At 43.1% G+C, this 14,958-nt stretch overlaps 1 protein-coding gene and 1 long non-coding RNA gene across 6 annotated transcripts in view; one reads left to right on the forward strand and one right to left on the reverse strand.

Annotated features, from left to right (window-relative positions):
• The window catches only part of EDRF1 (erythroid differentiation regulatory factor 1), a 33,861-nt gene extending 26,557 nt beyond the window's left edge, over positions 1 to 7,304 (reverse strand). Inside the window, exons 1-6 of one of the 5 annotated variants that reach the window (XM_027528567.1) lie at positions 7,064 to 7,293; positions 5,367 to 5,575; positions 3,356 to 3,422; positions 2,617 to 2,742; positions 1,428 to 1,552; positions 1,031 to 1,187 (exon numbers count right to left, since the gene is read on the reverse strand). In XM_027528567.1, the coding sequence (XP_027384368.1) occupies positions 1,031 to 1,187; positions 1,428 to 1,552; positions 2,617 to 2,742; positions 3,356 to 3,422; positions 5,367 to 5,575; positions 7,064 to 7,171 (792 nt within the window). In that variant the 5' untranslated portion in view covers positions 7,172 to 7,293. Of the gene's footprint in view, positions 1 to 1,030; positions 1,188 to 1,427; positions 1,553 to 2,616; positions 2,743 to 3,355; positions 3,423 to 5,366; positions 5,576 to 7,063 lie in introns of all 5 variants that reach the window. The other 4 variants (XM_027528568.1, XM_027528569.1, XM_027528570.1 and 1 more) reach the window with 4 other exon arrangements.
• Positions 7,305 to 7,368: 64 nt separating this feature from the next.
• LOC113884237 lies at positions 7,369 to 11,778 on the forward strand. Its single transcript, XR_003508832.1, has 2 exons — positions 7,369 to 7,909; positions 11,280 to 11,778. It is a non-coding gene; the product is annotated as an uncharacterized LOC113884237 (long non-coding RNA).
• Positions 11,779 to 14,958: the final 3,180 nt, after the last annotated feature.

Consider the following 14,958-nt stretch of genomic DNA (forward strand, 5'->3'; position numbering starts at 1 on the left):
CTAATTAGAAAACAAATTATCCATGTAACCACCACCCAAGTCATGACACAGAACCCTGCCAACACCCAGCACCCATGCCCCTTCTCGTTTCTATATTAATAACTTCCCTACCTCCTGGGTTATCACTATGTGGACTTGGATGCTAATTACTCCCTTATGCTTCCTTACAGTGTTCCCAACTCTGGAAAAAAATTAAGTTCACTACACAGTTCAGTGAGGCATCTCTATCTGAAAACCTACTAAATCAAAATCAGGTTAAAGGTATTTTGTCTCCTATGACCTTATAATTTGCGAGGACAGAAACAATCTAATAATGAACGTTCAGTGTGTGAGAGCACACAGTCAGAGGAGAAATGCAATTTACCAAGTTACCTCAAGCTTGTCAATTTTCCTAAAAATAAACATGCACCATTTACATCTATGGAGTTACTTGACACACAATAAGGACAAAAATAAATGAATAGTAAGAAGAAACCAAAAATATGAGATAAAACCAAAAATATATGAGATAAAAGAGGTCACAGTCCATTGTCTCTTCTTTCTAAAAGCTTTATAATGTTAATGTAGGTTAAGTCTTAGCAACTCCACTGGGAAAATGTGCAGAGCTATTTCAGGACTAACAAATCCAACTGTAAGTTAAGGCAGAAGGCTAGTATTTAAATTACAAACAGGCCTGTGAGTCTCAATATCTGAAAGGCACTTAATATTTCCACAGTTTAAATACACCATATCTCCTTATGACTACAAGGAGATAAATCAGTATTGATAAACATATTAATAAGCTATTTTAAATGTGGTAAAACTTTAAAAAATATCTTTGAATTATTTCTTGAAAAAAATCTGATCTAGCCATCCATAATAACCCTTGTAAATTCCATACTGAAAAACTAAAAAAAGGACTTTTTGTACCTGTGAAGACATAAATTGATAGAATATTTTTTATTCCTATTTCTCTATTTTTTATTGATAGGATAATTGGCTTTGTCTCCTTAAATGATTTTGCTGAATTAGCATCTAAGCAATGTCTAACCTGACTGGAAGCACTGGGATCTTCAGAGACTGAAGAAGGCATTTCAAAGGGGGCAGGCCATGAAGCCCCATCTGAATCATTGGTCTGATCAGAGCTGGACGACTCCTGCTGTTCTGTGGCAGACGGGACAGGCTGAGCAGCTCCATCACCATTGATACTGGCCAAATCAGAAGCAAAAAAAAACCACATTGTTACTTAAGCTAACTTTATGTAACAGCCCACCAGTTTTAAAAAACTAGATTCTATAACCAAGCATAAATCTCATTAAAAAAAGGAATACAGGACAAATGTCAACAATAACAGTAGCCAAAAAACTGCCTTTACTGGCTTCAAATTAAGTTTTATATCAGAATTTCACTTTTTCTCTTCAAATAAAAATAAACAAATAGCTAAGTACCTGTAATACAAAAACTTCGAAAGAATAGCCTTCTGATACCAGTGTTCTTTGCTTTTTTTCTTCCTCTGCCATTTCTGATCAATAAGTCTTTGATAAAACTCTTTTAACCATGTCCAATCACCAGTCTGGTAACATAAGAAATTGATAATTAGTGCCTGGGATAAGTCCCACTATGCACAAAGCATTAAAATTATCTGTGTGTTTATAAGCTGCAAGGAAGCAGGGCTGTGATTCTTAAGACTTTGCCCAGTGGCTAACACATACAGACTGAACTGAACTGTGATCTTTACAAACAGAAAAACATTTACTATAAATGTCAGTTTAAATCACTGTAACTTCTTTTCCTTTATCAAAGCATTGCAAGAATATTCTTTAAGAGTTGTCTGTGGGAGTGAGTGGCAAGACCATGAACTATTTGCAATCAAGAACTTTGTAACAACAAGGTAAATACAGAAATGTAGAGTCAGCTTTCAGAAGCTGCAGCATTATTACATTTTACAAAATAATGGTGACTCCCCTCAAAGTTCAGTTAGTAAAGGATCCACCTGCAATGCAGGAGACCTGGGTTCAATTCCTGGGTGGGGAAGATCCCCTGGAGAAGGAAATGGCAACCCACTCCAGTATTCTTGCCTGGAGAATCCAATGGACAGAGGAGCCTGGCGGGCTACAGTCCATGGGGTCCAAGAGTCAGACACAACTGAGCAACTAAACCACCACCACAAAAAAACGGTGCAAGACAACAGTCATTTACCACACACAATTTGAGAAGCTCTGCTTAAAGAGAACCAATTAATTCTGACGTAACTATATATTCAGAGGAATAATTTGCTAAACATTTTTCACATTTCCTGGCAGCCATGTTTCATGACAATCTATTTAATACAGACATGAAAGGATTTTTCAAAAATTTAACCAGTCCCTTAAACTTCATATTTTTCATAACTTTCTTCACTTCACCCTTTTACTTATAAGAATTCTGGCTACTGGTATCAATAAAATAAGTTTCTCTACTATTCTCTTTTCTACCTTTTTCTTTATTAAGGCTTTTTAATCTTCAGTTAAACTTTTCATTTCTCGGTTGAAGCACTCAACCACGTTTTCACTTTGTCCTTTCTTTGAAACAAAATCACATTTCTAGTGCCCATAAGTTGTTAAAACAGTGCTTTTCTTGTTATTTCTCAAGAATTACCTGAGATGATCTCATAAAGAGTTCCTGGATATCTAACTCGTCTAACAAGAGAGTCCTTCCTATGCGGTGCACAGCCATGCTCACGTGTGATTTGCTGTAGGGAATCTTCAGAAGCTTTTTTATGTTCTTAAAAAATACAAAAGGAAAAACAGTTTAGAAACACCTTTGCGGTATGATCTGGAATCTTTCAAATTTAACTTCACTCAGTTTTAAAGCATAATAAACCTTATTTCCTTAAGTTCATATAAACTGTACCTTAAGGAACTACCTACAAACCCATGGAAGACAGAGCTTAAAACCAGAATCACCCACACTTTACCAGTCTCCGTGTGTTAATGTCAATGACAAAGATTTACTTTTACATGATGGAATTTCATAAAGTATATACAGGTCACACTGTTGCAGTGACCCAAGCTTTTAGCATCTCAGAAAAAACTGGCCAACTAAGCATCAACAGATTTTACTACAAGTATCGTATCTATTTTTCAACCAGCAACATTACATAACCCAACACTGTAACTGCTATCATTAAAATACAGCCATCAATACCACTGCCAGTATTTTGTGAGTTGTTCCCTCCTCTTTGAGGAATGATGCAGTGTTACTTTAATAAAAAAGGTGTTCAATAATCAGACAGTTGTAGCTTATTTCATCACTAATTTTTCCAGGCTGCAGAAAAGAGCAGGCTATAAATCCCCAGCACAAACATCCCAATTATAGTCGCAAAGAGGATACTTACTTCAGAGTCAGAGACAACATCCACATCGTTTCCCACTGAATCAATAAAGTCGTATGCCATCCCAAAACTAACGGAGAAAACAAAGGCCACAAAAGTCACGTTCATGGTGGGGCAGGTGGTGTTGTAACAGAATACTATATTTCAGCACTTCTTGGATACACATTTTCCACACTCTGACATCTCTGAAAACAGTATGCCTATCACCATTACAGTTGGCTAGTTTTTCCTTCTTAGTGGTACATAAAATAATGGGGTCACTTAACAGATATAGAAGACAAGACTTGTGGTTGCCATGAAGGAGTGCAGTGGGGGAGGGACAGACTGAAGTTTAGGATTAACAGATACAAACTATTATATACAGGATGGATAAACAACAAGGTCCTACTGTATAGCACAAGGGACTATATTCAATACTCTATGATAAACCATAATGGAAAAGAATATGAAAAAGAATATACATACATGTATATATACATATAACTGAATCACTACTGTACACCAGAAACCAACACATTATAAGCCAACCATATTTTTAAAAATTTTGTTAAAACAAATAAAAACGGGACAACTTAAAATCAATGGCATCTTAAATTTGATACAAGACAGAAATACAACAGTAATAGAAGCAATAATAGAAAATATTTAGAGTAAAAACAATTACAATCATTTTTATTTTTGTAGTCATGAAATCTAAAAAAATATGCAATGGAGAACAGTCAGTTTGAGTTATTCTTTTTAGATGGGGAGACAAGAAAAACAACAGCAGAAACATTTATAAGGATTTTAGTCTCTGGGATCATGTTCCCAGTGATATACACTAGTACCGTTTTAAAAAATGTATTTGAGAAAAAAATGCACACAACACCAATTCAACCAGAAGGAGAAAAAATAGCTCACTGAGCACCAAACGTGTGCCAGGTACCACGTGAGGCACATCTATAATCTGCAAGTGTGAAAAGCAGCTGCCGTCACCGTTTTTCAGTGAGGAGGTGGCAGAGTCAGAACACTCTTTTAGGACTGCCTCACTTCAAAGTATGCTGATGATTTACCACATGGGCTGGGCAAGCTCTTAACCTGTCCAAGCCTCACTTTTCTGAAGGAAAGTTAACAGCACCAAATTCAAAAGGTTGTTGACAGAATGAAACGAGATAAGCACATAAAGTACTCAGCAGTGTCTGTACACTGTCAATATAATTGTCAGCCAAATCACTTAATAACATTTAATTCTGCTTTATTAAGCCATTTTTCTAAAAGAAGACATGCAAACTATTTGCAATTTTTTTGATAGTATAAATAATGCTACATACAAGCAACATTTTGCAAACATTAACTTTTACCTCCTGAGGCATCAGGATAATTTCCAAATCACTGGCACGTAAGGTATTACTATATTTATGGCTCCTGCTGTATGTTATGTGGAAGTACTTTAGGTTCAATCACTGAGAGGGAGAAAGGGAAGCCCCCACATTAAAAGGTCAACAAGAATATGGACATCAGTACATTCTTCTCTGTAAGACCCAGGCCTCTTTCTCAGCCTTAAATACCACCAGCAGAATTTCCAGCAACTGTCTAAGTCAAGGGTATATATCTAAACATGCTGTGTTTTTACATCACTGTTGTTTCAGACCAGACAATCCACCACCATTTAATGAAAAATTCCACAGAACAGGTTAGGCAGTTTTAAGGGTTTCCCCCCTGAGACTCCATATTCACATAATCAAAAGGTATGAAAACTGGCTAAAATGAAACTAGTTAATTGAATTTTAGTGGTCAAAATTCATCTTTGTTAATAGCGATGCAGACTTGAAGGAAGCATATGCAATTGATATCTTCATATTTTAACAGAATCCTATTATTGTGAAAAAGCATAATGAAAGTCAAATATAATCTTTTTCTAAAGTGAAGTCTTGGCATGTTGATGAGCATTATAAATTACGCTGAAAAGCAAGTCTTAAGAGTTTTAAGGTGGAGGGTTGAGGAACAGGTAAAAATGTCATTAATTAATATTTACCTGGAAAATGGCTTGCTTTTCCTACTATTGCCAAGAATGGTAGTTCCTGCCGGTCCTAGCTTGGCACTCTCTCGTAACCAGTTGGCAGGTGGGAGTTTCAAGTCTGTTTTCTCTTCGAGGCGTGCAAATGCCGTCCGAGGAGGGGCAGAAGAGTATTTCACCACAGCTCGGCTCTTCACTTCATTGCCTCCGAGAAATAAAGCTGATCCCTGATTAACATGTTAAATGAAACTTTAATGTATATTACTAGGAATCAAAAAAAAAATCCCATCTTAATAATAATAATTGAAAAACCCTACCACCTCAGGCTTACAAGAATATGCTACATGTTACTAGCAGCAGTTGATAAATGGGAGCATAAATATGTACAATTTACTTAGCTCTTTTTCACATAATTTCAAAGAGAAACGATGAGTCAAGGAGTATCATGGTTATGGTTATTAGCTAGGAAACAGGCCATTCAAACTGTCTTTTAAAACATTCATAAGGGCAGAAGCAGAAACCAGGGAGTAAACAGTACCACAGTAACTAAACGCAAAGTGTAATAAAACCTCTGTTCAATATTAAACATGTATTTTAATTTCAATAGCATGCATCATTTAGGAAGTGGTTTGTGGTAATATCTGGGCCTTCTTCGTTTCTAAGTGTTTAGTAATTCATTGGTCAGTCTATTACACAAATACTCTGAATGTCTAACTTCACATCAAGGCAAGTCACTGGGGGATCTGCAGATTTCACCCACATACCTCCAAGAAGGCTCAGGGTCAGAGTTAACTCTTCCAACCTTCTCTCACACAGTCCCTTTTCAGCCAGGCAAACAGTTTGCGCCCTTCAAATACTAGCTCAGTCCCATCTCAGTGAGCACACTCTCTGTCCTCCTCCAGCTCTGCAAGGCTGGGTCAGTTTTGGAGCCACTTGTGGTGTTGAAGAAGACTCTCAAGAGTCCCTTGGGACTGCAAGGAGATCCAACCAGTCCATCCCAAAGGAAATCAGTTCTGAATATTCATTGGAAGGACTGATGCTGAAGCTGAAACTCCAATACCCTGGCCATCTGATGAGAAGAACTGACTCACTGGAAAAGACCCTGCTGCTGGGAAAGACTGAAGGTGGGAGGAGAAGGGGACGACTGAGGATGAGATGGTTGGATGGCATCACCAACTCCATGGACGTGAGTTTGAGCAAACTCCGGGAGTTGGTGATGGACAGGGAGGCCTGGCCTGCTGCAGTCCATGGGGTCGCAAAGAGTCGGACACGACTGAGCGGCTGAACTGAACTGATTCCTACCTGCGCTCATCGAGAGAAGGGATCGTGTCAAACTCACCTGTGGGCTGGCATGGGCTGGGAAGCCAGGGTCGCTTTTGACACGCATGACTTGCATGGTAAATATGTGAGTCGACAGGCACACGGACTTTGTTTCCTTAGGAGGCCCGTAGGGAAGACTTACATGGTAAATACCTGAGTACCTGTCCAGAGGCACACGGACTTTGCCTCCTCAAGGGGCTCGTCGGGATGACTTGCATGGTAAATACCTGAGTACCTGTCCACAGGCACACGGACTTTCTTTCCTCAGGGGGCCCGTCGGGGAGGCGTGGAGAAGGCTCCACCAGCCGCCGGGCACCATGACATCCCTCCCGGGCCGAGCCGACCCACAGCCACCCGCGGGAGCCCTGCAGGTCCCGCCCCCAGGGAGGACTCACCTGTGCAGAAGGTTCCTCCGACTCCCCTTGGGACAGGAGGCTGAGCCCTCCCCGAGCAGCGGCCCCGGCCGGCGGAGCCTCGGCCCCGGCCTCCTTAGAGTCCGCCATCACCTCGTTCCAGGGGAGGCCAGGCGAAGCTCGACCCGAGGAGCCGAGACGGACACCTGGGGCCCAGAGGCGCCGCCGCAGACAGCGGAGCGAGCGCTAGCGAGGCCCCGCACTTCCGGCCTCTGACAGGAAGAACGAGAGCGGACGCGTTCAAATCTCGCGAGCTTTGTGCCGGAGGCCCGGCCCCGCCTTCCCCGGTGGCGGCCACCTTCGCGGAGGCGGTAGGGCTGGGGGCGGGAACTGTAGTGCGCCTGCGCCTGTCAAAGGCTCTTCGGAAACTAGGTCTCGCGGTAATGACTCCCAGGCTCCACCCCTTGCACGCCGGTCCTCTTTGTTGGCAAACAGTCCTTGGGACTTGGGCTCGGGGTAGAATCGGGGTCTCCCCTGTCCCTCTCTGCGTTTGGGCGGGGAAAAGCTGCCGTAGGTGTAACCAGCGGCTCCTGTTACGTAAAGCAGTGTAGCGGTAGCCCTCTTCCCTCCCCAGCTTCCAGTGCGCCCCACCCCTCGGCTTCCCGGCGGTCTCGCAGGCCCAGGAAGGGAAAGACGTGCCCGGGTGAGGGGCTGTCCACAGAGTCAAGCCCTCCTGGACTTGGCGTCCTGTCCGCGCATCACAATGCGTGCATGGGCCTCGCGGGCCCGAGTGCGGAGAGAGAGGCGTAAAGGAGGCCCTCCGCCTTAGCTGAGGGGAGGAGACGGATTTCAGAGGAGGTGGCTCCCCCCACCCCTACCCCCGCCAAGGTATAGTTTGCTGCTTAGTGACTTAGTGGAGCATTTACGGAGAGCCCGCTTATTTATCGCGCCCCAGGGATCTCAGTTCTGTTCAGTGGCTTAGTCGTGTGCGACTCGTTGCAACCTCGTGGACTGCACGCCAGGCCTCCTGCCCATCACCAACTCCCGGAGCCTACTCAAACTCATGTCCATCCAGTGGGTGATGCCATCCAACCATCTCATCCTCTGTAGTCCCCTTCTCCTCCCACATTCAATCTTAGCATCAGGGTCTTTTCCAATGAGTCAGTTCTTCTCATCAGGTGGCCAAAGTATTGCGAGTTTCAGTCATCAGTCCTTCCAATGAATATTCAGGACTGATTTCGTTTAGGATCTAGGGATCTAGCAAAGGGTATTGCAGTGGTTCAGGGCCTTCTCCAGCCTGAAAAGGCCCAGGAGACACCTGGGGTTTTAGTTGGCATGCAGATCCTGATTCAGTTGGTTTGGAAGGAGCCTGAGATTCAGAATCTCTACCAGACCCCCAGGAGATAATGCCAGTGCCTTGAGCTGCAAAAAGGTGGAGAAACAGCAAAACCAAGTTTGAAGGTGCGGGGGCCCTCTTAGCCTCCGAGCCAACACTCAATATGGTGATGGTTTAGTCACTTTAGTCATGTCTGACCCTGCGACCCCATGGACTGTAGCCTGCCAGGCTCCTGTGTCCATGGGATTCTCCAGGTGAGAACACTGGAGTGGGTTGCCGTTTCCTCCTCTAGGGATCTTCCCAACCCAGAAATTGAACCCAGGTCTCCTGCATTGTGGGCAGATTCTTTACCAACTGAGCTATGAGGGAACACTCACTATCTATCCTATCAAATGTAGTTAAATGGAGCTACAGCCTTCATTAAAATGTCTGTTGTATTTTGCAGTAAAATGTTGGAAGTGGTTTTAAAAAATTAGTTTTGCCTTGGCAATTATTTGTCTCAATTTGTAATTTACATCAGGTGCTGATAAGGCACTAACTATCTGTAGATTTAGAAGTCCTTGTGTCTGTTAGCAAGCAATTTACAAATTGTTTCAATTATAACAAAATGTTTTTATGAATTAAATATAACTGAATTTTATAGTACATTTTGCTCCTACTGCTGCTAAGTCGCTTCAGTCGTGTCCAACTCTGTGCGACCCCAGAGACGGCAGCCCACCAGGCTCCCCCGTCCCTGGGATTCTCCAGGCAAGAACACTGGAGTGGGTTGCCATTTCCTTCTCCAATGCATGAAAGTGAAAAGTGAAAGTGAAGTCGCTCAGTCGTTTCTGACTCATAGCGACCCCATGGACTGCAGCCTACCAGACTTTTCCATCCATGGGATTTTCCAGGCAAGAGTACTGGAGTGGGGTGCCATTGCCTTCTCCGATAGTACATTTTGTAGACCCTTAAATCAACATGTATTGGTTTTGATATTTACAATTTTTTGTTTGGATTATGCAGTCACTGCTTTGTGTTTTTGCAGTTGATGCATTGTTATTTTACATTGTAGTAAGTCGGAGAAGGCAATGGCACCCCACTCCAGTACTCTTGCCTGGAAAATCCCATGGATGGAGAAGCCTGGAAGGCTGCAGTCCATGGGGTCGATGAGGGTCAGACACGACTGAGCGACTTCACTTTCACTTTTCACTTTCATGCATTGGAGAAGGAAATGGAAACTCACTCCAGTGTCCTTGCCTGGAGAATCCCAGAGACTGGGGAGCCTGGTGGGCTGCCGTCTGTGGGGACGTCCGACTCGCACAGAGTCCGACACGACTGACGTGACTCAGCAACAGCAGCAAGTTGACTATAAATGTTTAACGTTAGAATGGTTAAGTCTACTTTTGGTACATAACATCATTAACTTGTGCAAAAATTCACTTATTTTTCAAGAACATGTAAACTCCAAAGGCTCTGTTAAAGGTGCCTGTACTATAAAATTGTGCATGATGTTAAGTGAGAAAAAGAATCTAAAGCACACCTGTGATAAGATCTCGATTTTACAAACATATCTATTTCTGTGTCAATGTCAATAAAAATGTATCTCTGAGGGGTAAAATTAAGTAATTTAATATTCTTTAAAGCTTCATTTTCCTATTTTTCTTTCCTATTATGCATTATTTTATAGTAAAACATCATTTCATTAAGCTTTTATACATACATAATTTATCATCTGCTCCTGCTAAATCGCTTCAGTCATGTCTGACTCCTAGTGACCCCATGGACTGCAGCCCATCAGGCTCCTCCATCCGTGGGATTTGCCAGGCAAGAGTACTGGAGTGGGTTGCCATTGCCTTAATTTATCATCTAATGATCCTTACATTCTGTTGTTTTATTATATAGTTCTGTGTTTGTAAGAAGGAATTTCCTGAGGTAACTGTAATTCTTTCTTTAAGGCTCACATATATTGCATGCCTCTTGAAAACTACCCTGGAGAAGGAAAAGACTGCTGCTGCTGCTGCTAAGTCGCTTCAGTCATGTCCGACTCTGTGTGACCCCATAGACGGCAGCCCACCAGGCTCCCCCGTCCCTGGGATTCTCCAAGCAAGAACATGGGAGTGGGTTGCCATTTCCTTCTCCAATGAATGAAAGTGAAAGGAGAAAGTGAAGTCACTCAGTCATGTCCGACTCTTCGAGACCCCATGAACTGCAGCCTACCAGGCTCCTCCATCCATGGGATTTTCCAGGCAAAAGTACTGGAGTGGGTTGCCATTGCCTTCTCCTAAGGGAAAGGCTACCCACTCCAGTATTCTTGCCTGGAGAATCCCCATGGACAGAGGAGCTTAGCGGACTTCAGTCCATGGGGTCGCAAAGAGTCAGACATGACTGAGCGACTAAGTACTTGAGAGCTAAGTGCCTGAACCCTTGTTGATGATGCCTAGAGAGAAAATGTGCTGTAAACAGCCTGTGAAAAGGCAAAGAATCAAACAGAGAGAGCCAGGAACTCAGCACAGAGAGAGTCAGCAGCAGAGGGGATCATGAGAGCCGGCTTCGGGCTGGGGGAACTGAGGATGCCCAGGAACTGTTTGTGGAGGGAAACCTGAGGAGGGACCAGGTTTCTGGGGTCTCTTAACGGGACAGGACTAGAGAGGTTTAGGTACTAAAAGAGGAGGATCCCTGATGGCTGGTTCTAAGTGCTTATTATTTTCTTTTCCTGCTTCGAAAATGTTTACGTGCTTTGGGTTTAAGTTATTATCGTTTTTAATGTGTGTGATTGAAATATAATGTGGGAAAACCTGGACCCTAACTTCCAGAACTTGACATTTTGAGACATGTACATTCATTGTTATGTTTTCGCAGTGTCTGCCTTCCCCTCCTTCCCTGCCCCCAGCGGCCAGCTCCTCCAAGTGTGCTTCATCCTCTGTGGCCTGCTCTGCCCTGCAGGAGCTGCATCCTGGACCTTGGTTTCATCCTCTGTGGCCCGCTCTGCCCTGCAGGAGCTGCATCCTGGACCTTGGCTTCATCCTCTGTGGCCCGCTCTGCCCTGCAGGAGCTGCATCCTGGACCTTGGCTTCATCCTCTGTGGCCCGCTCTGCCCTGCAGGAGCTGCATCCTGGGCCTTGTAACCAGTCAGCACTCTCACCTGTTTCCCTGCCTCCCCAGTGCCTGATGCCATCACCACTCAAGAGACGTTGCTGCTTCAGCGAGTTGTCCCATAAATCTGTGACTGCTGGTGATTCTCCTTTGCCTGGAATACCTTTCCCTTCCTCACCTGGCTAATTTATTCCTAAAGACTCTCCGTCGCATGTGTCATCCCTAATAAGTCTCTCCTGACACCTCGCTCCCTCTCCTTATCTTATGGGGTTTGTTCCTGAAACTTGTATGCAGCTTTATCTGGCACTTTCCCCTTTACAGAAAAATTGTTATTTTTGGCGTTTCTTTAGTCACTAGGTTGCGTCCAACTCTTTGCAACCCCATGGACTGTAGCCCACCAGGCTCCTCTGTCCATGGAATTCTCCAGGCAAGAATACTGGGGTGGGTTGCCATTTTCTCCTCCAGGGGATCTTCCCAACCCAGGGCAGACAGATTCTATACCACTGAACCACTAGGGAAGCCTATAGAAAAATTACTTATTTGTATCTGCCTCCCTTGCTGACTGAGCTCCTCGATAATGTCCTGTCTGAGCATCTGTTTTATAAGTACCAGAGCAGCATCAGCCCATGAAAGTGTTTTAGCCCTTAAGCTAATGCAGATCAAATGACTGGTGCCAACAGGCTTTTAAAATACTTATCGAAATGTTTCAGACATAAAAACCTTGTTGGCTCCAAGATATATATAATATCACAGAAAAAAGCTAAAAATGTTAATGAATGTGTGTCTCCAATATATTGCAGTGTCAATGTCCATAATTACTAAAGTTAGTATTCACACAGTTTGTTCCATTCTAGAATAATTGGTGCATTAGATTTTCTCTGCTTATAAAAATCCTCCCGGCCCATATGATGATTTCAGAGACATGTCAGTCAATCATAAACTCATTTAGTTACTTGTGGGACACAGTATTTACCAAAGCAAAATTAGAAGTCTTTCACCAAGTTTTTACAGTTATATGTGAGGCAGGTGTGCCTATGGCCCTAGGGATTCCCGAACAGCTGTGCCTACACAGGAAAATTCCAGGGAGCTCTGAGACGGGCTTGGGTCCTTCTGTTTGCCAAGGGCCCCTCCGTGACCTAGTGTCTTACACCTCCACAGCCTCACGTTGTCCGTTGCCTCCTGGACCTTGGAAGGCCCTGATTTTCTGACTTCCACTCCTGGACTTTGAGCTGGAAGAGGATGTGAGATGTCTGAGTCAGTCTCATTCCTCTTTAGATGAGAGCAGTGCCATCCAGAAAGGAGAATAGAATTGACCCACTGAACATCATGCAAATCTAGTGTAAATAGCAAAGGCAGGACCAGGTCTCTGAGTACTAGTACTGTTAGCCTCTAAAAACGTTAAATTGCAAACACCAGCCAGTGGAATGTTAATTTGCTTTAGAATCACCTGAGGAACTTAAGTGAGCAGATCCTCTACCGTCTCCAGATTCTAAGATGGTATCACTGGGGCAGTGCTGAGCAATCTGTGTTTTTAGTGAGTTTCTAGCATCTGACCACCTTGCCCCGCAGACCACACCTTAGAACAGCAATCTCCTAAAATAATTCCCTGGGGTACAGGAAAAACTATGGCTTCTGTTTTGTTTGTTTGTGTTTTTTAATCTGAAGAGTAAGGGCAAACAATTCAGAGGACAGATGAGCCTGGCAGGCTACAGTCTATGGGGTCACAAAGAGTCAGACATGATAGTGACTATCACTTACTCACAAACCTTACTATTATGGGCTTCCCTGGTGGCTCAGTGGTAAAGAATCCACTTGCCAATTCAGGAGATGAAGGTTTGATCCCTGGCTGGGGAAGATCTCCTGGAGAAGGAAATGAAACCCCCCCTGGGAAATCCCATGGACAGAGGAGCCTGGCAGGCTATGGTCTATGGGGTCACAAAAGAGTTGAACACAACCTAGCAACTGGATAACAACAACAAAGCCTTACTATTAATATATTTAATATACAAGTTGACACAGTTGGCCTTCCTTGGGCTGTGGTCAGCTGCTGTACCAGTCCAGTAAAATTGGGTTTGCAGCCAAACCAAACAATCCCCAAACATCAGTGACTTACAACCAAGGATGCCAGATAAAACAAATTTCAGATAAACAGTGAAAAAAAAATGGGGTGAGAATGCCCAAATATTTAGTAGAGGCGTCCCGTGTGACATTTGGGACATGCTTTCTCTAGGCCAGGTAGTTTTTGCTCGAGGACCCAGGCTGATGAAGCAACCTGGACCCGAGCTCTGCCAGTGGGAGTGGCAGAGAAACAGATTGGTGGACCATCAACTAGCTCCTGAAGCACCTGCTCAGAAGTCACAAACATCCCCGCCACTCACTTTTTTTGGCCAAAATGATACATTTTGGCAAGCTTAGCATCTGGGTGGAGGTAAAGACTAATGGTCCACAGAGGAGGGTCATTGGGTGTCCGTGGACCATTGTGCAGTCTACCGTGGCGTATGGTGGCTCGGGCGGGCCACTTGATGCCATCACATGGTAAAATTTGGTGACAAGGCCTTTAGGAGAGGCTTTTCAGAGTGTTGTGATAAGGTGAGGGGTGACCTTGAAAATCTCATGTACCACACAGAGATCACAGAATTTATTGTGGCAAAATACTTAAAAATCAATTTTGACAATCGTTTTTTGGCAAAAAATATTTCACATTTCCTCATCTTTTCCATGATGACTAGTAGCTGTCATGAGGGTGCTGTAGGAGAGTTTCACAAAAATAAACAGACTTAACCTCTTCCTTCAAGATAACAGTGATGTTTTAACAATGAGTGAGAAAGTCATTGGTTTTCAAAAGAACTGAATCTCATGGAGAGAGCATTTTTGAAAACAGAGGTTTGCAAATCTTTCCAATGTTTGTGATTTTGTTGCTGAAAATGACATTAAAAAAAACTAATACCAGCACAGAACTTACAAACTGAAATTTCTCCCGTCTTTAAAAAAAATCTCCTAAATGAAGAGTTTTTGGATCCATATTTTAATTGTTTTCTTTGATACTGCTAGTCGGCCTGCTCACAACACACAGACTGATCTCCTTGTCAGTCTCCAACTGATCTGTTTACCCCAAAATGTGCCTGTAAGATTCACTATTCCCAGCTGCCAGCAGGGTTTTCCCTCTCTCCTCTCTTTTACACATCCTGTTTTTAATTGTGTTCCATGACGACAGTCAATTGACCTTTCTTCTTATGCACAAGTAAATGAAGTGCACGTGAAACAACTGGCTAATATTTCTGAATTATTCCTTGACATTATATAATTGGCTTTTAAAAGGAAGATTGATAGACTTCAGAGAAGCTTGAAATTTAGCCAGATTTCAGTTAAAACCTTTGCATAACTTGTGGATACATCTGAAATGAGCAGTTTGACTTGCTAAGACATGGGATTCTTCCTAGTTTACTTATCTCCTGAGATATTTTAAGTGATGACAGCCCTTAAAGCCAAGTTTCAAAATAAACTGAACCTTAGGACACTTCAAATTGTT

This window comes from Bos indicus x Bos taurus, chromosome 26 (assembly GCF_003369695.1).
Source record: "Bos indicus x Bos taurus breed Angus x Brahman F1 hybrid chromosome 26, Bos_hybrid_MaternalHap_v2.0, whole genome shotgun sequence".
NCBI lineage: Eukaryota > Metazoa > Chordata > Mammalia > Artiodactyla > Bovidae > Bos > Bos indicus x Bos taurus.